This window comes from Lutra lutra, chromosome 7, assembly GCF_902655055.1.
Source record: "Lutra lutra chromosome 7, mLutLut1.2, whole genome shotgun sequence".
Taxonomy (NCBI): Eukaryota; Metazoa; Chordata; class Mammalia; order Carnivora; family Mustelidae; genus Lutra; species Lutra lutra.
In genome coordinates this window covers 21,017,126-21,040,857 of record NC_062284.1, presented here as the reverse complement: position 1 = coordinate 21,040,857, position 23,732 = coordinate 21,017,126, and the positions used below count along the sequence as shown (strand labels likewise).

At 42.7% G+C, this 23,732-nt stretch overlaps 1 protein-coding gene across 1 annotated transcript in view; it reads left to right on the top strand.

Annotated features, from left to right (window-relative positions):
- TRPM1 (transient receptor potential cation channel subfamily M member 1) overlaps positions 1–23,732 on the top strand; it is a 98,660-nt gene that overhangs the window by 37,280 nt on the left and 37,648 nt on the right. Inside the window, 8 exon segments of the mRNA XM_047737024.1 lie at positions 4,678–4,851; positions 5,949–6,083; positions 7,105–7,155; positions 9,413–9,553; positions 10,433–10,462; positions 18,197–18,489; positions 20,577–20,641; positions 20,644–20,804. Of these exon segments, the coding sequence (XP_047592980.1) occupies positions 4,678–4,851; positions 5,949–6,083; positions 7,105–7,155; positions 9,413–9,553; positions 10,433–10,462; positions 18,197–18,489; positions 20,577–20,641; positions 20,644–20,804 (1,050 nt within the window).

Sequence of the window (23,732 nt, the reverse complement as noted above, 5' to 3'; positions counted from 1 at the left end):
TTTATCATGCTTGCACCTGATAAACCACATCTTGCAGTTCTGAGGTTAGGTGTTCTTGGGCCCAGGTGGACCCAGTTGAAGACATCATTCCTTGTTACATCTCACTGTGCTAGATTCAGTCCATCATATCAACCTATCAACATATTTCAAATTGAAATTCTGTCACCCAATATACTTACCATCTGACTTTCCTCCCAGTATACTCAAATGTTACAAGTACCCTTCCTACCCTCCTTCCAGCCAGTCACACCTCTCTTATTATTTGGGATTCCTCCAGAAGAGCCCTTTCTACAAGTGGCATCCTGAGTAGAGCAGCAACATATATAGTAGATAAGAGCCAAGCCCCTCCCCCACCATTGGCCACCTCCTCCCAAGCAGACCCTGAAGCCCCTCCTCAAAATAAAGAAGTCTACTGGCCCAGGCTAAAAGTTACCGTTCTAAGATTACCAACCATGCTCTTAGAATCCTAGGGTATGACCCTAGAAGGAAGAATGAGTAAGCTTGTTTGAGCATCTAGGAATTCTCTTACATTGCCTGACCACATCTACACCATATTTAATTCTCTCCAATGGCAAAGACAGAAGTTAAAAGAGAAGAGGAGGGATTCTGCTCCTCTCACTCACCTAGCAGCAGCAAATGATAGAACCAATCTCTTCTCTGGCTATTTTGAACCAAAGTAAATTTCTTTTAAAAAATCCACATTTTTACTCATTCATTCTCTTAACAAAAGTTGATCAACAACTTCCTGTGTGCTAGGCCATGTGCTGGGTTCTGGGGAGACAGGGGTAAATAAAACAGACCTGCCACAGCCATTACAGAACTCTCTGTGTGATGCCGGTGTGGGGCACGCTGTGGGAGAGAGGGCAAGAAAAGGCAAGAAACAGATCATTGAATGACTAGATACAGGATTATAAATTATAGTAATTGATAAAAAGGAAAAATGCACATGCCCATGAAACAGAATGTGGGAGATGGGAGGGCTACTTTTTATTGTGACCCAGAGAAGACCTTGCAGGAAAAGTGAACTAACACTGAGACCTATCAGGAGAATAGATGCTGGCTGGTGAAGACTGAGGGGTGAGCACCTCCCATACAGACAGAAGAGCGCGTAAAGGGCCTGAAGCAAGAAAGAACTGGACATTTTTAAATAATTTATTGAAGAACGAAAAAAGACCAGTGTCTTTTCTAAAATGCAGAGTGGGCAGGGGGTGACTCGGGAGGAGGCTGCAGTTCAACCAGGAGCTGTGTATTACAGAGTGCTGCAGACCTGGTATAGGGCAGAAGGCTGGGGGCAAGGGTTTGGGGAACAACTTAAGGACTTCTCTTTTTTGAGCAACAACAAATATTATCTCACACTGTGTCCATGGGTCAGGAATTTGGGAATGGCTCAGCTGGATAGTTCAGGCTCAGGGGCTCTCATGAGACTGTAATTAAGCCATTGCCTTGGGAGGCTGTCATCCGAAGGCTTGACTGAGGCTGGAGGATCCACTTTAGGACGGTTCATTAAGGGTTGTCAACTTGATGTTGGTTGTTGACCTCAGTTTCTCCTCACGTGAATTCTCCATAGGGACGCTTGAAGCTCTTCCCAATAAGATGGCTGGCAATTTGTGTTATTCCTTCTGGTCTTTTGCCCTTTGTTACCTCAAATGCTGTGTCATCTTGTTTTTGTTTCTGTTTTTGTTTTTTTTCCACCCAATCTGTTTATTGTGGCAAAAGATATTTAAATAAAAGTGAGCATCTTAAACATTTTGAAGAGTATGGTTCAGTGACATTAAATACATTCACATTGTAGTGGAACCATCACCATCCATCCACAGATTCTTCATCTTGTAAAACTAAAATTCTATACCTGTGAAACAATAACTCCCCATTTCCTACTTACCCTTGCCCCTGGCACTCCATTCTACTTTCTGTCACTATGAATTTGACCATGTTAAGCACCTCACAAAAGAGAAATCATATAGTATTTATCATTTTGTGACTAATTTAATTCACTTAGCTTAGTATACTCAAGGTTCATTACTGTTCTGGTATGTATTAGGATTCCCTCCTTTTTTAAGGTTTACTCATATTCTGTTGTACGTATAGACCACATTTTTTTATCCATTCATCCATCAATGGACACTTGGCTTGCTTCCACATTTTGGCTATTTTTAATAACACTGCTATGAACATGGGTGTACAAATACCTCTTTGAGACTCTGTTTTCAATCATTTTGGATATATACCCAGGAACGGAATTGCTGGATCATATGGTTATCCTATTTTTAATTTTTTTTAATAAGCTGCCAAACTTTTCAATGGCAGCTGCATCATTTTACATTTCTTCCAACAGTGCACAAAGATTCTGATTTTGCCACATTCTTGCCAACACTTGTTTTTGATAAGGGTCCTCTCATTGTGGTTTTGATTTGCATTTCTTTAATGATTAATGATTTTGAGGATCTTTTCGTGTACTTGGGCATTTGCAGATCTTCTTTTAAGAAATACCTATTCAAGTTCTTTTCTTGATTTTGAGTCAGTATGGGTTTTGTTGCTGTTGAATTTTAGGAGTTCTCTATAAATTCTAGATATGAATATCTTATAAAATATGTGATTTGCAAATATTATCTTCATTAGGTGTGTTGCCTTTACTCTGTTGATACTGTCTTTTGATGCACAAGTTCTTAATTTTGATAAAGTCCCATTTGCCTATCATTTCTTTCACTGCCTTTGGCACCATATCCAAGAAGTCATTGCCAAATCCAATGCCATGGAACTTTGCCTTAGTTTTTCTTCCAATAGTTTTGTAGTTTTAGCTTTTACATTTAAGTTTTTGATCCATTTTGGGTTAATTTTTTATATAAGATAATAGATAAGGGTCCAGCTTCATTCTTTTGCATGTGAATGTCCAGTTTTCCCAGCACTATTTGTTGAATGCTGTGTCACTTTTTCCTGAGATTATAAGAGTCCTGTCTGCCTGAGGAGTCAGCCAGGACATTCATCCACATCTGTGTTGACCAGGAACCACACAAACATGCATGGTGTCCTCAGTCCGATCTCTGGCCTCTGGCCTGCTCCACTTAAGGATTTTAAGTAGGAGAGATACATGGTCTCATTTACACTTTTAGGATCATTCTGGATTTAATGCAGACAATGCATTGGGTGGGTACAATGGCAGATGGAAGGAGCCTTGTTAATAAGCGACTGAAGTGATTCAGGAGAGAGACATCACCTTGAGCTAGAGTAGAGTCAGAAGTCAAGAATGGGACAGAATAAAGTAATATTTAGCATTGAACACAATTGCACTTAGAGACAATATAATCATGGAGGAGGGCCTTGTGGGGAGTGAGAAGTCAGCAATCACCCTCTATTCTCTGACTTGCCACTTCACTGAGTTAAAGGACTCTGGAAGACGAGTAGGTTGGAGGGGGTGGTTTTGAGTGTGGTTTTGGATATGATGAGCCAAAAGGGCTTTGAGCTGTTCAAGTGGAGGTGCTAAGTTGGCAGTAGGAACTCCAGGGAGAGACATGGACTGAGGCTAGAAAGGACAGGTCGTGGGCAAATGCATGGGGACTGGTAGTAAGGGCCTCGACAAGCTTGTTGAGGTGGAGTACAGAAGTAAGGAAGGGGGCTGAGGACAGAGCCCTAAAGACCCTTAGCATTTACCACCTTTGCTGAGAAGCAGTGGCCGGACAGGAAAGCCAGAGCATGCAGTGCCTGAGAAAGCAGGGAAAAGAGGCTTGAGGAGGAACAGGCAGCAGAGTCAGATGCGCTAAAAGCCCAGCGTGAGAAGCACTGGGATACACCTGTACAGTGGCACCAGAACAGCCATCCATGGCCATGGCCAGAGCCATGGGCAGATGGGAAGCAGGAGCATGGAGTCTATGGAGCGGAGCATGGGAAGGGAGGGGAGGGAGACTTTGCACGCGGTTCACCAAAAGAGTTTGGCCAGAGGACAGGGCAAGTCTAGCAAGATAAGACAACAGCTGGAGGAGTCAGCTTTGTTTCAATGTTGGTGTCACTCTGCACCAGGGCCATTTCCCCCCACCCCCACCCCACCATGCTCTCCATGTGACCAGAAGGCAGGCCCAGGGGCCGGGTCCCACCTCTGCAGTCCCTCCTATTCTCTGAGTGAAACAACATTCTTCCCTTGATGCATTCAGTCTGTTGCCACATTCCATACAGCTCCATAACCCCCAGGAGGCCTTCTTTACCCACCAAGAAGCTCAGTCACAATTCTAGCCAAAGAGGCATCCTCAGGAATACCAGACTTATCCATTGTCTCTGATCCCTTCAACAGTCATTTTCTCCTTTCTACATTAGCAACTTCCCTTTGGTGCCTTTGAACCTACCACTCAGCAAAAACACACATGATTCAAAATGTCAACCACTTTAAGGACATAAATGTGCTTCCTCAAGCCCATAGGTAACAGTGGTTGATGGTATCAGGGCCTCCTCCTGCGGGTGACAGGCTTGCAATGACTGAGTGTGTGCATGCAGGTGTGTGTGTGTGTGTGTGTGTGTGTGCGTGTGCGTGCATATGCATGTGTGTGCAAGTTTGTGCATTGGTGCCTGTGTGCTTATATGTGTATGCATGTGCACATGTGTGTGCACCCAGAGGGGGAGCGTGCACCTGTCTTGGGAGAAAGAGCAGCCCTAACATCTTTTCCCAACTCTGTTTGCTGTGGACTGCAGCCCCTGGGAAGCCTGGCCCCCCCTACAGATAACAAGGTCACAGAGAAGGAAAAGAAGCCACCAACAGCAACCACCAAGGGGGGAAGAGGGAAAGGAAAGGGCAAGAAGAAAGGGAAAGTGAAAGAGGAGGTGGAGGAGGAAACCGACCCCCGGAAGATCGAGCTGCTCAACTGGGTACGTGCAGTCTTTGCTCCCCTTTCCTGGGATCACAGCCATCGCAAGTGGGTCACCCTCTTTCTCTAGGGCGAGGGGCAGTCCCTGTTGCCTTTGCTTTAGCCCCACACAGGCCCTGAGTCCCGGGAGGCAGTGGCAGCCCAGGGATGGAATGGTGTCAGTATTTCAAAAGGCAATGGTGGGTTTCACAAACGCCAGACATTCCTGCCCTGTGGGGGAATGTGTTTTGATGCCTTAAAATATGGAAACAAACCAATTATTCTGAAACAAACACCATTCAGGGAACAGAAGAAGGGGCCCACGATTGGGATGTGCAAGTAACAGCACTCGTCTGGGCAGGGAGGCTGAACCACATGCGGCACCGTGTTCTGGGCTGCTGCTTTGAGGCCACGAGCACGGAAGGGCGGCTGCAGTGACATGTGACTGGCACTGTCACGGCCACTACGGCTGGTGGCAGCTGCATGCTCATGATTTCCACACAGTGACCATGCCAGTCATCCTCAGTCAAGTAGGCAAACCCTCCCAGGGGCTCTCTCCAGAAGGCCTCACGCTACACCGAATGCTGAAGCTTCTGTCATTATTAAAGGACAGAGGTACACACAATGGATAATAGCATCTAAGCTATTACAATCCACCTCTTCTGAGTACACTGTTTATGGAGTCCAGAGCTCGGAGGTGCAAGTACTGAGTTAGCTGCATTTTGCCAAGAATGCTACAGCTTACAAGGTTTTTCTTTCCCATCTTTATTTCAAAAGAAAAGCAAATAAGCTCGATTTTAATTAAAACAAAATCGGAACTGGAGAGAACAAAATACCAGTCTGGCTCTAGTTTTGAATCTTCCTTCAATTCGTTTTGAAGAGGAGAGAAGCATTTACTTTTTTCCTTTTATCAAGCTTCGATACTTGGATAGGAAAGGTAGGGGCCACACTGAGAAAAAAGAGGGGAGATGGGGCATGTTTAGTCCAGACGGATGGCAAAGAGAACCAGGTCCAGCATGTTGTAAGGTCCGACTGCGTTTTCCCAGATGCCTCCCGCTGGCTTCCTGCTGGAGTCCCTCTGGGAGGCCTCTCAGGGGCCCCTCTGGTTGCTTCGTTCAGGTGAACGCTCTGGAACAGGCCATGCTAGATGCTCTGGTCTTAGATCGAGTGGACTTCGTGAAGCTCCTGATTGAAAACGGAGTGAACATGCAGCACTTTCTCACCATCCCGAGGCTGGAAGAGCTTTACAACACGGTGAGTGTTCCAGAAGGAGGGAGGGCCGTGGGGAGCTGCCCTGTGATGGTATTCATCAGCGGTGCCTGGTTTGCATTACTGCCCTTCAAATGAGTCACCGGACCACTGGTTTTGGTGGCGGGGGGGAGGGGGCGGGGGGGGCATCATTTAATGGCAAGTAGCTGTTCTTCCCCATGCAGGCCATGGCTTAGGTTCACGTCCTTACCAGCTACGACCTTGCCTCACCAGACAGGGGCAGTAAGAACCAGGTGTGTGGTATGTGAAGACTAGTTTATACAAAGAGGGAATCTAGCTTCCTAAATCATTAGCAGAGTGAAAAGTTCCCCGGGTGAGCAGTTCCATGGTACCCCCAGTTTTTTTTTTTTTAAGATTATTTATTTATTTGAGAGAGAGAGAGAGGCAGCGAGAGAGGGAACACAAGCAGGGGGAGTGTGAAAGGGAGAAGCAGGCTTCCCGCTGAGCAGGGAGCCTGACTCGGGCTTGATCCAGGGATCGATCCCCGGACCACGACCTGAGCCCAAGGCAGATGCTCAACGACTGAGCCACCCAGGTGCCCCGGGACCCCCACTTTTTAAAGCAGCTTCAGTGAACAATGAACAACTAAGCTTTCCCTGAGTTTTCCCGGCAAAGAGCTCCACTCTCTGAAAATCCAAGTATACGGGTGAAATCCTCTTGGTGTTTATTATTACAATGTGGATTTTGAGAATTTACATTCCCTGTCCCCATTCTGAAGTTTTTCACAGTGAAAACAGTCCTCAGCACTTGTTTGGTCCTTGCTGAATTTCTCACACAATATTGCACAGAAGAGGCTCTCTAGAAAAAATCAGTAGAAAGCAGTTAACGTATCTTTGAACGCGTTGGGTACTTCTTCACCCCAACCAGTCCTATCTTGTAGAGAGACTTACTGATCGTGGGTTACAGTCCAGCTCTCACAAGTCATTGCTTCTACAGAGTAGGGTAGGCTTTAGCTCCAAGAACTCAGAGAAAAACACGTTTAATTGGCTGAATGCTTCTCTTTCAGAGGCTGGGTCCACCGAACACACTTCATTTGCTGGTGAGGGATGTAAAAAAGGTCAGTCTTGCCATTTGCAATTCTACCCAATGGCATCTTTCAATAAGACATTTTATAAAGCAATTTTTACATTTCTGAAATGTGTTGTCATATTATTGGGGGCATTGGAAATAAGGAGCTCCTCTCTCCATAAAAGAACTTCCTTCAAACTAATATATCTTTTTCACGTTTCATGTTCATCCGCACACATGCTAGGCTCGTGTTGAATGACTGTTGGTTACGGCATCTTGGCACCATTTCCATTGCCTGAGGCAATAGCCAGGGAGTGTCATCTTACCCCTGACCTGAGCTTGCAGCTGTCAGTGGAGTCTCCTGTTCTGTATCTCCTTTAAGATCCGTGGCTCTCTCCTTCACTGAGCCAGCTTCCAGAAGGACATGCCTCATGTCACTGTGTGTGTTCTTTGGACCGAAGCAGTCATCCTTCCTGTTCTCTCATTAGTGAGTGATAGATGTTTCCCCCGCTTTCCACTGCTGCTGACTACTAGAATGTGTGTTCTTGTAGGATCTCGTCCGCTCCCTGATCTGTCATGTTGCCACAGGCTACAGGATTAGACTGAGTTAAGGTGTGAGTGATTCATTTCTCGAGGATGCAGTCTGGCTTGCAAAGAGTGGAACGTGTATTCATATTCTGAGCAAGAGAAAATGATTAAGATGAGAGAAGAGAGTTTTCAGAGTCCTGGATATTCTGGCCATCCTTTATAGAAATATCTACTTCTAAGAATATAAGAATTCAGTTTCTACAGACATTCATTGGATCCGTGAATTATTGGTGGGTCTGGGAACCAAGAGGGACCAGTACCCTTGCTTCCTCCATCAGGAATCTGATTTCCCAGATCTCTTAGATTAGGAAGAGCAAACATTCAAAAGCCCCAGCTACCCAAGTTCAGACCCAACCATTTCTCACCTAAATGGCTTCAAGAATCCTCTTTCCACCTCCGGCCCCACACTCCATGACCATCCCAGACACAGGACTCCCCGACTTAAAATCCTCCAAAATCTCATGAAGTTCAAGATCTTCCAAGAAAATTGTACCCCCGTGGGCCCAGTTCATCAATATCCCCTACTCTTTCCCATCACATCCCCACCACGGGGTACACATGCTAGACTCTCCGGGGCCCATGCAGTGCTCCTGTCTGCAGGACCCTTCCTCCTTGTCCCCTGCAGTTTCTGCTCCTCCCACTCCTAGCCCCCTCACGTGTGACTCCTACAGAAGGTCCCTGCTTACCCTCTCACCCACCCAGAGTTCAGGAGTTCAGGGCCAGACTCAGGGTTTGTGGCTTTGCCCCTCCTCTAGAACAGTGAGCTCCCCGAGGGCAGGGCTACGTCTCCTTATCTTTGCAAATGGCATTCGGGATAGGGTGGAGAATCCAGACAGGAGCTGCACAAACTTGTTAATGCAAGTTTCTACTGAGTGAAGTATTCAGTAAATGTGGCCAGTTCTGAAGTAAAGGGAGGACATTTAGAATGTGTAATCTGCATTTGAACCCTGGGTTCCCACCATCATTTCAACCATGTGAAATTAAACCATCAATAATAGAAAACAAAAATCTTTACAACCCACTGGTCCCCTCTGCCCCCTGAGTAAGTCAGCTGTCCAGCAACGCCAATGACTGGCCAAACTCGTCTCAACATACCCTGTTGTATTTTGTTGAAACACTCTGCCCCTTCACTGATTCCCAGTCACACCAGATGCTTTGTCCCCCAAAAAGTCACAGGGCACCATGTGGAGCTTTCTCTAAGAAATTCCCAGCCCCAAGGATACTCTTCCCAGTGCCTCCTATAGAGTCCTCCTTCCCGTTATGTGGGTCACTTCCTCCTTCAGCACGAAAGCTGGACTCCAGGCTCCTAAAGCAGGCTTCTCCCTCGGAAGCAGCTATCAAAGCACCTTCTCAGCGTGACTCATCAGCTCTCACAAAGGAGGTCCCAGGCCAGCTGCAACCCCTCTCCTCTACATCTACACGGGCACGCTGCAAGCCATTTTGACCCAGCCCATGGACAAGCCCAGGGCTCTACCCTGCACTCTCATGGGTTTCTAACTCTTCTCACTGGAAAAGTTTAACCCATTTTTTGAAGTATGGCTTACCCCCTCATCTCCTTCACTCATATGGTAATAGACTGAATATTGTTTAACGCTCCACTCCATACATCAGCACCCAAGAGGTAGTCAGGAATGGCCACTTATGCCCAAGGTGTGTGATGAAGACCACACTTGGAATGCATTCTTGCAAGGCTTGAGACACGGCTTCTTTTCTTCTAGGGCAACCTGCCACCTGATTACCACATCAGCCTCATCGACATAGGGCTTGTGCTGGAGTATCTCATGGGTGGGGCATACCGCTGCAATTATACCCGGAAGAGCTTTCGGACCCTTTACAACAACTTGTTTGGACCTAAGAGGGTAGAACAAAATGAACTTGTGATGTTCTATGGTCCCCTGCTGTCCTTTCCAATATAACTCAGCCTGTTCAAAGCCAAGTTCATCACCCCATCCCCAAGGACACCTGTCCTTCCTCCTGTAGCTATCCAGGTGTGAGGCTGCATGGTCCCTAGAGATGCCCGTGTTTTACCCACAGCCTTTACCGCTCTCAGCAAGGCAGGCCCTCGGCCCATGGATTACACCTGCTCCCTGTCTTTTGTCTATAGTAGGCTTCCTCCCAAGCTCCCTTGTCTGCCCTCTCCAATCCATCCTACCACTGTAGCCACTTTTATCTTCCAAAGCAAAAGACATGACACTGCACTCCTTGCTCAAATACTTACAGTGTTCTCCACCACATGAGGAATCACGGCCAAGCTCATTATGACAGCATCCAAGCTTCTGTCAGCCTAAGAGCTGTCCCATGCTGTCATGGGAGACCACAAACCTCTGCCAAACTCGAATTGTATTACTGTACCAGCCATGTCTTTCCCCTGATCAAAACGCCACACCTATCACAAGGCCAACTCAAATGTCAGATCTTCCATGAAGCTCTCCTCTCACCCCCCTCACAAGCCTCACAAGCTCCATGTCTGCATTTCTGTTAGTGAATCTCTCTGGTTCTACCTAGGTCATGTGTCTGCACATCTTTCTCCTTACCTGACTTTGGCTGTCCAGAAACAGTGTCCATATTACAGCATTTCCTCTCCTTGGGTATTTCCCTTAATTGTTAATGATACCAAGTACTTCTGAACCCAGGATTCTGTCCCCTACTAACAACACTGCCAATGTACTACTAACATTACTGCTACTACTATTAGTTATCTGATTAAATGGATGTTTTTTTCTTCTTTTATTATTCAGCCTAAAGCTCTTAAACTTCTAGGAATGGAAGTAAGTATGACATGTTTTCATTGGTTTTATATCTTCATCAAATACATGTAGCCCTCTTTGTGTTGTATTGGTTTAATGTAGACTGGCGGTTGCTTTCAATGGATCGATCCACTACCCTACACCACCATTTATTTAGATAGTATACTCAAATTATAGAAAAGGATAGTAGGCATTCCAAAAAAGGTAAAAACTACTTAATTCATTTTATAGAGTTAGCAAAACCATAGTTCCAAAAGTAAACAGAGAACAAACAAGAACAACAAAAAACCCCTCAAAATCATAAATAATAGTGAAAGAAATTCAGTGGCATATTTTAAAAGTTCTAAGGAAGTAATTAAAGTCTTCTAAGAATGCAAATATAATTTAACGTTAGTAAGTTTTGAGTATATTGCATCATATCAAGAGGTCAAAGAAGGAAAATGGTGGAAGAGCATTTTCAACAAATGCTAAAGATGAATTGAAAAACAGTTTCCTTAATTTTTTTTAAAGTTTACTAGAAACAGAATGAAAAAATAGAATGATAAGATAAAAAATACCCCCTGATAGGATTAATAATACATGTATGTAGGGGCACCTGTGTGGCTCAGTGGGTTAAGCCTCTGACTTCGGCTTGGGTCATGATCCCAGGGTCCTGGGATCAAGCCCCACATCAGGCTCTCTGCTCAGCAGGGAGCCTGCTTCTCCCTCTCTATCTGCCTGTCTCTCTGCCTGCTTCTGCCTACTTGTGATTTCCTCTCTGTCAAATAAATAAATTAAAAATCTTAAAAAAAATACATGTATGTAGTAAGAAGAAATCTATGACATTGGGAAAAGTATGTGCTATGGTGAATGCTGTGAAGTGTGTAAACCTAACGATTCACAGACCTGTACCCCCAGGGATAAAAATACATTATATGGGGCGCCTGGGTGGCTCAGTGGGTGAAGCCTCTGCCTTCAGCTCAGGTCATGATCTCAGGGTCCTGGGATGGAGCCCCGCATCGGGCTCTCTGCTCAGCGGGGGCCTGCTTCCTCCTCTCTCTCTGCCTGCTTCTCTGTCTACTTGTGATCTCTGTCAAATAAATAAAATTAAAAAAAAACATTATGTTTATAAAAAATTTTTTTAATTAATTTAAAAAAATTTAAAAAAAAGAAGAAATCTATGAACACTAATGCCCTCGAGTCATTTTTATTCACATCAAGAAGACCAGCATGCCCATTATCATTGCCATCATTATGAACCCCATTAGTTTTTTAAAGTTTTCTAGAAATTGTACCACATGAAAAAATAAACATTAAAGGAAGAATACGCCAAAAGGGGAGAAAATAATTACTTAAAAAGAATACTTAAAAGGAAGGAAAAATTATTAGAGCAAAAATATTATTTTGTATGTAGAAAATTCAGGAAAATCAATTAAAGTTCTCTCCCAATAGAACAAAAGCACCCAGAAATCAGCTTAACAAGGAACCTTAAGAACAAAGCACTAGACATGAAAATATGTACACGAATGGAAGAATACCATAAACAGCAAATTAAGACTATTGTTAAGATTCTTCTCAAATAAATTCATGAGTTAAATAGCATCCTGATTTCTATATGGACTCAGGGTGGAAGGTGTCAATTCTGTGTTCACTGCGAAGACTGATTTTTTAACATTGTTACATCATTGTTGATGGAGCTGTGGTCTTACAAGGACTGCGATATGGAACTTTCTATAATTTCCTATTCTCTCACGTTGTTTACATCATGTAGGGTTGATCTTTTGGGTGAAGGTTCGCCCAAATAGCCTAGACCCACTTCTCTTTTTAGAGGTATATCTTTCACCACCTTCATAACCACTTCATGAGTGCATTCAGGCTTTCTATTTTCTGGAGTCCACTTTTGTCATTTAGACTTTCCTAGAAAACGTCATGATCCCACAGTCCTGGGATCAAGTCCTACATCAGGCTCCTTGCTCAGCAGGGAGCATGCTTCTTCCTCTGCCCGCTGCTCCCTCTGCTTGCTCCCTCTCTCTCTCTTTCTCACAAATAAATAAATAAATCTTTAAAAAAGGAGGGGTGTGCCTGGGTCTCTCAGTTGGTTAAGCCTCTGCCTTTGGCTCAGATCATGATCCCAGGGTCCTGGAATTGAGTCCCACACTGGGCTCCCTGCTCAGTGGGGAGTCCGAGTCTCCCTCTCTCTCTCTGCCCCTCCTCCCTGCTTGTGCACGCTCTCTCTCTCTCTCTCTCTCACTTGCTCTCAAATAAATAAATAAAATCTTTAGACTTTCCTAGAAAACAATTTATTTCATCTAGATTTTCAAATTCATTGGTATAAATCTTTATATTATATTCTGTTTCAGTCTCCTCAATATCTTAGTTGTGTGCCCTTCTGATTTTTTAAAATTATATCTTTTTTTGTTTTTTTCTTGACCAAACTGTCTTATATATTTGACTGGTATTTTTGCTGTATCAAACAGCTTTATTTTTTTCTGTTTTTGTTCTTATTAACGTCACCTACATTTTCATTCATTCCTTCCATATACTTTCTACAGTTACTGTATTGTTTTTATAGACTCCATTTGATGAGAGGTTCACTCATTTTCAATCTTCCCTTTATTGCAATAAACACATGAAAGGTATAAATTTTTCCCTAAGCATTGTTTTCATATCACACATGCTTAGGTAAGTAGAACCTTCATTGTCATTTATTTCTAAATTGTTTATAATTTCCTCTTTAATCCAAGAGCATTTAAAGTTATTATTATTGTTTGAAAGAGAGAGAGAACAGAAGTGGGAGGGGTGGCCAGGAGGGTGAGAGGGAGAGGGAGAAGCAGACTCCTCCCTGAGCAGGGATTTCCCCAGGAGGGATTCAGTCCCATGACTCTGGGATCATGACCTGAGCCCAAGGCAAACACTAAACTGACTGAGGCACCCAGGCATCCCTAATCCAAGAGCATTTAAAATCCAGAAGTGCATTTAAATTTTTCCAGATGCAGACTCCTCTGTTGTTATCCGACTATTGTTGATGTCTAGTTTTATTCTTTGATAAGTTGACTATGTGATTTGTAGTATGTGGAATCTGTTGAGATGGAAAATCTCAAAGGACTTGGGGTATAATGCCTGGTGGGGTTTTGTTAATGATCCATGTATGGTGGAAATACATGTGCATTCTTGGTTTGTTAGGAACATTTCTTATATTTATCTGTCAGATCAAATTGATAATTATGTAATTTAATTTGTTTCCGTATTTAGGAATTTTTTCCAAGTTCATTTGGAAGTGAAGTACATTCAGGGACTCTTTACTGTGACAGTGGATGTGTCCATTTCTCTTTATACTTCCAGTTCATATCTTTTCTTATTTTATTGAGATGTTTCTCTTTTTCTTGTTGCTTTGTAGCAGTTTAGGAAAATTAACTCCTTGTTTGTTATATCCTCTCTCTAGCAATTTTAAGACTATGGACTCTGAAAAACAATCTGAAGGGTTTGAAGAGGTGGGGGGGTGGGAGGTTGGGGGAACCTGGTGGTGGGTATTAGAGAGGGCACGGATTGCATGGAGCACTGGGTGTGGTACAAAAACAATGAATACTGTTATGCTGAAAATAAAAAAAAAATTTTAAAAAAAGAAAATTTACATTGGAAAAAATATGTATTTAGGAAGTAAATATACATATAATTATTTATATAAAAAACTATTTTAAAAGAATTTTTATATAATTAGTATTTTGGTATTATGTATTATTGAAAGGTAGGCTTAAAGGGCTTCTGTTTTATAACATTTCATAGCCATTTGGGGATTTTTATTTAATTTGGTATATTCTTAATTTGGTATATTCTTAAAAATATATATATATATTTTAAGAATATATACATATAGAATGTATAAGAATATATAATATTCTTATAAGAATATTAAGAATATATAAGAATATAAAGAATATTATATATATATTTTTTAGAGGTGGAGAATGGCAGAGGGAGGGACAGAGTCTTGAGCAGGTTCCACTCCCAACATGGAGCCTGATGCAGGGCTAACTTAGTATGTTCTTGAAAATAAAGCTGTGAAATAAGTCAAGCAGTGAGAGTCAATTATCATATGGTCTCACTTGTTTGTGGAACATAAGGAATAACATGGAGGACATTAGGAGAAGGAAAGGAAAAGTGAATTGGGGGAAATTGAAGGGGGAGATGAGCCTTGAGAGACTGTGGACTCTGGGTGAGCTTGGTTGTGGGTGTTATAGAGGGCACATATTGCATGGAGCACTGGGTGTGGTACATAAACAATGAATCTTGGAACACCAAAAAAATAAAATTAAAAAAAATAAATATAATTAAATTTTTAAAAAAGAAAAAATTTGTATAAAATGACCTGTGAAGAAAAAAAAAAGAAAGAAAAAAAAAAAAGAAAAGAAAAGAAAGGAAAGCTGTGTTTATTTTTAAATTTCTATGTGGCAATTTTTTTCTTTTTTTAATGTTATTTTTTAATTATTATTATTATTTATTAACATATAATGTATTATTAGCCCCAGGGGTACAGGCCTGTGAATCGCCAGGTTTAGTCACTTCACTGCACTCACCATAGCATATATGCTCCCCAATGTTCATAATCCAACCACCCTCTCCCTAGCCCCCCACCCCACAACCCTCAGTTTGTTTTAAGAGATTAAGTGTCTCTTATGGTTTGTCTCCCTCCTGATCCCATCTTGTTTCATTTATTCTTTTCCTACCTCCCCAAACCCCCACATTGCTTCTCAACTTCCTTATACCAGAGAGATCATATGATAGTTGTCTTTCTCTGATTGACTTATTTCACTAAGCATAATACCCTCTAGTTCCATCCACGTTGCTGCAAATGGCAAGATTTCATTTCTTTTGATGGCTGCATAGTATTCCATTATATATATATACCACATCTTCTTTATTCATTCGTCTGTAGATGGACATCTAGGTTCTTTCCATAGTTTGGCTATTGTGGACATTGCTGCTATAAACATTCGGGTGCACGTGCCCCTTCGGATCACTACGTTTGTATCTTTAGGGTAAATACCCAGTAGTGCAATTGCTGGGTCATAAGGTAGCTCTATTTTCAACTTTTTGAGGAACCTCCATGCTGTTTTCCAGAGTGGTTGCACCAGCTTGCATTCCCACCAACAGTGTAGGAGGGTTCCCCTTTCTCTGCCTCCTCACCAGCATCTGTCATTTCCTGACTTGTTAATTTTAGCCATTCTGACTGGTGTGAGGTGGTATCTCACTGTGGTTTTGATTTGTATTTCCCTGATGCCGAGTGATGTGGAGCACTTTTTCATGCATCTGTTGGCCATCTGGGTGTCTTCTTTGCAGAAGTGTCTGTTCATGTCCTCTGTATGTGGCAATTTTTAACCTATATAGAACAACCTCCCCTAAATTACTGTAACTGTAGTTTTACTGTGACCATTTAGAAAATTAGAACAAAAACATTTAAATCCAGGACAAGGTATGGCACTTTCAGTAGAAATGTTACAACTCATGAAGAAACTATAACAGGGGTGCCTGGGTGGCTCAGTGGGTTAAAGCCTCTGCCTTCGGCTCAGGTCATGATCCCAGGGTCCTGGGATTGAGCCCCGCATTGGGCTCTCAGCTCAACAGGGAGCCTGCTTCCTCCTCTCTCTCTGTCTGCCTCTCTTCCTATTTGTGATCTCTGTCAAATAAATAAATAAAATCTTAAAAAAAAAAGAAAGAAACTATAACAAACAGAGTTTTATGGGGGGTGGGGTGAGACTGGTGGTGGGTGTTATGGAGGGCAGGTACTGCTTGGAGCACTGGGTGTGGTGCATAAACAATGAGTTCTGGAACACTGAAAAAAATAAAATTGAATTAAATTTTTTAAAAAACGAAACTATAACAATTAGGTCAGTCATGAATAACGCATGATAAGAATTGGAGGGCCAGACCTCCAACCCAGCCACTGTAGTTGTATGAATGTGGGCAAGTTATTCAGACTTTGGGCCACAACTTCCTCATCTGAGGGAATGGAAGAAATTCACAACCTCTGAGTCATTGAAGAATAAGTGTAGGTAATTGATGGGAAAGCTGTTTGCAAAGGAATGAATATCCATGTCTGTTATTCCACTGAGTACTGAAGTCTTAGCCTTCAGTAATCTGAGCCCACCTAATTAATCTTGCTCCCAGGTTTACCCCGATTCTCCCTGTCATGACCCACCTTTCTTTTGGATCCTGTTCTATTTTCAGAACAATCCCTTGAGGAAATGGAAATTTTGGCCTTCCCTCTGCACCACACACCTGAAAGGACAAAGCTCATTTACAAAGGAACATTTGCTTCCTTTAAACATTGATAGGGAAAACCTACAACATTTTTTTTTTCTCCCCTTCTACATTTTCTTATTCATCTCTGGTCACCTATGTCTGACATTGATATTGGGAGACTTCCCCAAGAAAATAAACTACCTCTCCCGTGATGCTGTTTGTGTTTTAGTGTATTCTTTCTTTCAGTTTTGTAGCATGTCGTCAGGCTTTTCCAAAAATTTATTATTGAAGTATATTTGACGCACAATGTGGCATTAGTTTCCCATATATGACTGATTCACCAATTCTTTTTTTTTAAGATTTTATTTATTTATTTGACAGAGATCACAAGTAGGGAGAGAGGCAGGCAGAGAGAGAGAAAGGAGGAAGCAGGCTCCCTGCTGAGCAGAGAGCCCGATGCCGATGCCGAAGGCAGAGGCTTAACCCACTGAGCCACCCAGGCGCCCTGATTCAACGATTCTATATGTTTCTCCGCACTCACCGTAATAAGTCTTATCATCATCTGTCACCATGCAATGTCACTACAACATTATTGACTATATTGCCTATTCTGTACTTTTCACCTCTATGACTTATTTATTTTATAACTGGAAGTTTGTACCCCTGAGTCCCTTTCACTTATTTCATCTATCCCTCCACATCATCCCCTCTGGAAACCACCAGATTTTTGTCTGTATATAAGTCTGGGATTTTTGTTTGTCTGCTTATTTGTTTGTTTTGTTTGCTAGGTTACACATGTAAGTGTAATCATGTGGTATTAGTCTTTCTCTGTCTGGTTTATTTCACTTAGCATCATATCTTCTATGTCCATCCATGTTGTTGCAAATGGCAATATCTTGTTCTTTTTTTATGGCTGAGTAATATTGCTTTGTGTGTAAATTCCACCTCTTTATTCATTCATCTGTTGATGGACACATGTTGCTTTCACATCTTAGCTATTGTAAATAATACTGCAATAAAGATAGGGATACATGTATCTCTTCAAATTAGTGTTTTTGTTTTCCTTGGGTAAATGCCCAGCAGTGGAATTACTGGATCATAGGGTAGCTCTATTTTTAACTTTTTGGGGAACCTCCATACTGTTTACCACAGTGGCTGCACCAGCTTTCATTCCCACCAACATTGTAAGAGGGTTCCTCCACATGCCCATTATACTTGTTATTTGTATCCCCTCAATTTTTAAAGGCTTGTGAAAAAAAAAAAAAAAAAAAAAACAACCTGCCAACCCAGAAGCATAAAGTCATAAAACTCTAGCATGCCTTTTCAGTCCATTTTGGGTTTAAGTGTTTTCCTTATTATAATAAACACATGTCCTTCTTTCCACAAGAATTGATATACTGAGTGGGAACCTCAGATGTATTTACAAAATCTCTTTATTACCACTGAGAAAAAGGTTTTCCTTTTTTTGGTAGTCATGAAATCCTTTGCTGTGCACTTATGACAGAAGCGTGAAAAAAGGTGCTTGTCTCCCCTCAGGATGATGAGCCTCCAGCCAAAGGGAAGAAGAAGAAAAAGAAGAAGAAGGAGGAAGAGATTGACATTGATGTGGATGACCCTGCTGTGAGTCGGTTCCAGTACCCCTTCCACGAGCTGATGGTGTGGGCTGTGCTGATGAAGCGTCAGAAAATGGCGGTCTTCCTCTGGCAGCGAGGCGAGGAGAGCATGGCTAAGGCCCTTGTGGCCTGTAAGCTGTACAAGTCAATGGCCCATGAGTCCTCCGAGAGCGAGCTGGTGGACGATATCTCCCAGGATCTGGACAACAACTCAAAGTGAGTGTCTCAAAGGAATTTAAGAACTGGGAGAGACTATTGTCCTGAGGACCTGTCCCCTTGCGGGAGCACCCTCCGCAAATGCATTTCTCACTTAAGTCCCATTATGTTTAAAGCTTAGTCATAAATCACTTTGTCCATCATGTCAATATTTTTCCTTCTGTTTCTCTGAGGTATTTCTAGACTGTCATTGTTTTGTTTTTTTACTGCCCTCTCACGGGAACTATGGAAACATAATGTTAAGGCAAAGACAGTGAAACAGATTTCCACACTGAAACACACAGAGGAGTACAACTCTAGTGACATTACCTCTCAACTTGACTTTCTCAAGTGCTCCTTCTCTCATTTAGGTGGGACAGGACAGCCAGAGGGTCCCGCAGTTGGGTATTTCCCTTCTCCCAGGACAATTAGGCTCTCATAACACCCAGTAAGTTAGTCTATGGCTAACTAGTTTCTTCTTCCGGCAGGCATTGTTAAGAAACAGGGCACACTGACTTATTTCTCTGTCTGTCTCTGCAGTTTGGAGAGCAGCAGTGTGCGCTGTGATCTCAATTCTCTGATGAGTTTAGAAGAGCTGTCAATTTTCAGTTTGTCCAGCTTTTCACTTATTGTGAGGACAGACTGGTCACTTCCAAGCCGCTTACATGCAGAACCAAAACCCAGAAGTCCCAATACAACTTTATAGACCCAGGAACTTGAGGCCTACACAGGCAACTCTGCCAACATCTGACATCTTTCTTTTCTGAGGTGCACTGCTTTTATTTTCTAAATAAAATTAGATTTAGTGATTTCCAAAATCACTAGATTTCTAAACATTGGGAATTTAAGGTTATCTAAAGAAATAGGGTGGTATTCCCCTGTCTCAGTGAGTTGGTAAACACCGTCCCTCTCCTTCCTGGAGGATTCTCATGGTGATACGTCGTCACCCTACAGCCTGTAGGACCTAAGGCTAGAGAGCATTCCTTTTCAGGGAACAGGGAAGGCCACTCCCCCACATGTAATTCCTCCCTTCTGTATCCTTCAGCTCATCATTGGAATGAAATCTTACAAAAAATGGAGAAACAAAAACTTCATGAAGGGCGATCACTTTGGAACTTTATTTTAACCACATTCCATGAAAAATGTTGAAGGAACAGGGAATGTTGATGACTGCCATTGAGTATTGGAATGTCATCCAGAAAATGGAATAAGTTTTATGTTTACAGGGGTGCTGGGGTGGCTCAGTCAGTTAAATGTCTGCCTTCAGCTCAGGTCTTGATCTCAGGGTCTTGGGATCTCAACTCAGTGGGGAGTCTGCTTCTTCCTCTCCCTCTGTGCTCTCTCTCTCTCTCGCTCGCTCTCTCTCAAGTAAATAATTTTTTTTAAAAAGATCTTTAAAAAATTTGTATATTTTTAGTTCAACTTGTGTCATCCTCTCCTCCCTTCTCCTCAGCTTGGCTCCCATTATTTTCCCATCCTCCACCTCCAACAACGGGGCCCTGGCTGCTCTAGGTCCCCATGACAACTAGAACCTGTCTCTTTCATTGCACTGAGAGTGTTGGATTCTCTTGTGACCACATTGCTCACGTGCAGAGAAAGGCATCCATACAAACGTATGTGTTCACAAACAACATACTGGTATGACCAAAAGCTAGGTCAAGGAACAGGACCTTACCTAGACCTACCAGCCCTCCTGGTATCCCCTTGCAATGTCCACCCATACACTCCATAGAAGGTAGCCATATTCTGACTTCCATTGCCACAGGGACTTTGTTCTCCTTTCTGTCTACATCCCTTTTCCATGAACAGTCAAGGGAAAGAACTTCGTCTCCTCGTCTCTGTGTCCCTGGGAACTGAGGGCAAATGCGGTGTCATTCTAAAGTCTATTTGCAGCAGGAGCAGTCAGTCCCCAACATGACTGAGCACAGAGCCCTGGTCCCAGCCATTCCCATCTGGGGACATACCCCATGAGATTCCCAACCGCAGAAGATTGGAAATCAAGGATTCTGAGTCCTGTGGCTCCATCATGTCCCTGTGGACACGTCTCTCTAACAAAGAGTGTGTGGCCACTGCAGCTTCAGCCCTGGCTGGTTTTCTTTCCCCTCCAGAGACTTCGGCCAGCTTGCAGTGGAGTTGTTAGACCAGTCCTATAAGCATGACGAGCAGATCGCCATGAACTGCTGACCTACGAGCTCAAGAACTGGAGCAACTCCACCTGCCTGAAGCTGGCAGTGGCGGCCAAACATCGGGACTTCATCGCTCACACCTGTAGCCAGATGCTGCTGACTGACATGTGGATGGGAAGGCTGCGGATGAGGAAAAACCCTGGCCTGAAAGTACGTAATGACGTGTTGTGAGCTCTGACTCTGCACCTTGCTGAGCTGGGCACTTCCTGTGGATTATTTCATTTACTCCTCTGAACAACCCCACCAGGGAGATGCCTGTCTTACAGATGACTTAAGTAATTTGCCCAGGGTCTGAGTCAGGAAGGCGTGGATCCAGGACCTGAACCCAAGAGGTCTAATGCCCAACTTAATCGCTGTGCCTGGTTTACGGAGCCTGGAGTCCACCCTAACTAACCACACACCCCCTGGGACAGGCCATCTACCTGCCATTAAAGCAGACATCTGAACTCTTTCTATAGATCCCGTTACAACTCCCAAGTTGTGTAATATTAATTTGATTGGTGATGTTTTCATTACATGGGGTTTGTAAGAGAATATGAGGTTATGAATGGGCTTGAAAAGGATGTAGTGGGTGGAAAAGTGTATTGTGATGAAATCCTAGTTCTGCTGTTTACTACTGTTAATGACTAGGTTATCTTTCTTTCTTTCTTTCGTTAACGACTAGGTTACCTTTCTTTCTTTCTCTCTTTCTTTTTCTTTCAAGTAGGCTTCACACCCAACATCAAGCCTAATGCAAGGCTTGAACTCATGACCCTGAGTTCAAGACCTGAGCTGAGATCAAGAGTTGGATGCTTCACCAACGGAGCCACCAGGCACACCAACTATTAGGTTATCTTGAGGAGAGATTCTAATCTTCAGATAAGCCAGTTCCTCATGACAATATTATACCAATCTCATGGGAGAGCCATGAGGGTAAAGAAAAGACACTATATGTTATGCTGTGTGGTTCTGGCAAATAGAAGGCCCTCCGTGTCTTAAAATTTTGAAGGGGGGCCGCCTGGGGGGCACAGTGGGTTAAAGCCTCTGCCTTCGGCTCAGGTCATGATCCCAGGGTCCTGGGATTGAGCCCCGCATCCATCCTGGCTCTCTGCTCAGCAGGGAGCCTGCTTCCTCCTCTCTCTCTGCCTGCCTCTCTGCCTACTTGTGATCTTTGCCTGTCAAATAAATAATAAATAAAATCTTTTAAAAAGTGAAAATAAAGCGGGCAATCGAGACTATCGAAAGTTGTTGAGACAAGAGATAAGGATTTCAGTTCCTGACAAAGGCATCTTCGTAGGAACTGAAAATATTCCTGTGCCTATTAAAATGGAGCAGAGGAAATCGGATGTCAATAGGTATACTTACATTAACAAAGAAACAGCAGTATCAAATATCACTCAGGTTGTTAAAAATGTGAAATTGTTATCAATTTCAGGACGAAAACCAGGAATAGTTCAAAGTGATTATCTTAAAATATAATTCAAAGATTTCTCTTGAAGTCAAATGATTTGAAATTGTATGTTGAAAAGACACATTCCAAACCTGAGTTTATCAACCCAGGAGAGCCAACATCAACACACATTTTTAAATTAGTGGATTTTAGTGAAAAAGAAAAAACCCTCTGGGCATCCAGGCAAAACACAACAACAACAACAACAACAACAACATTATTGTCAGACTTCCAACAGCAACCACTTTTGTCAGGGAGAAAAAAATGGAGTGTATCATACAAAGATGCTCCCAGAAGAAAAATGACAGGCCAGGATTTATATCCCAAAAAGTGACTGTTAAATATAAAGGGTACATACTAACTCTTACCAACAGACAAGAACAGCAGGAAATGCAATTCCTAGGAGGCAATTCTGAAGACTCTGTTAGGAGAATGAGGTTCCAAGAACCAAAATAACCAGAGAGGCATCAGTATAAGGACGAATGGTAAGCCTCAGATAGATATTTATTTACAGTGCTGAGACTGGGGGAGGGCTAAGAAGGAGAGAGCATAATATGTAATGGCTATGTCTTCCGATAATGTAGATATAATAATTATTTTCAAAAGGAGGAGATAATCAGAGCACCTGTGCAAAAAAATTACTGTTTTCTTTTTTTTTCTTAAAGATTCTATTTATTTATTTATTTGACAGACAGAGATCACAAGCAGACAGGGAGGCCGGCAGAGAGAGAGAGGGGGGAAGCAGGCTCCCCGCTGAGCAGAAGGTCGGATACGGGGCTTGATGCCAGGACCCTGAGATCATAACCCGAGCCGAAGGCAGAGGTTTAAACCCACTGAGCCACCCAGGCACCCCAAAATTGCTGTTTTCAATAATCATAATTGATTATAGTAGTATTATCATTGTTATTCTGAAACTATAAAGTTAAAGCAACTGAGTAGCAAGGGATATTTTAATTCTAACATCATGTCAGTCCTTGAGAACTAGGACTCAGTGTGGAACAAAAGGAAACAGAAAGCCTATAGTATTTAGCTGGAAGCATCAATATGAACTTATTCCGTCTTTGACCAATGAAAAGCCTAGAAACAATGACCTCCCCAAAAGTCTCAGACATCTCCAAAGCCCAGACTATGGTTTTAAAATAAATTTCCCACTAACTGGAGACAGAATTTCTTAGAGAAATGGGTTCACCTCTAGAATCTGGAGAGCTGGAAATGTACAAGATAAGCCTGAGCATCTTCACGCATCATAGATGGCAAAGAAACTCTCAAAGGCCGGTACGGTAAGAACAGGAGACCAGGAGCCCACTTGAAGAGGCTTCCCAGGCAAAAATGGGACAATTTGGCTTTCAATAACATTCCTAATAGCAATAGATGGAAACATATCATACATGTTTAAATCCATGAGTTTATAATCATATGCTATATTTTAGTGGATGATAAGAAACCAATTCATTATCTGGAAAATAGTTGAATTAAATATTTAGAATTAAGTATTTAGCCCACATTTCCTACATGATCTCAACCATGGGTAACCACTGATAGATGAAGGGAAATGTGAAAGTCTTCATAAATTTAGTCCAACTAAAAATTTTAAAAAGGGGTGCCTGGGTGGCTCAGTTGGTTAAGCACCTGCCTTCTGCTCAGGTCAT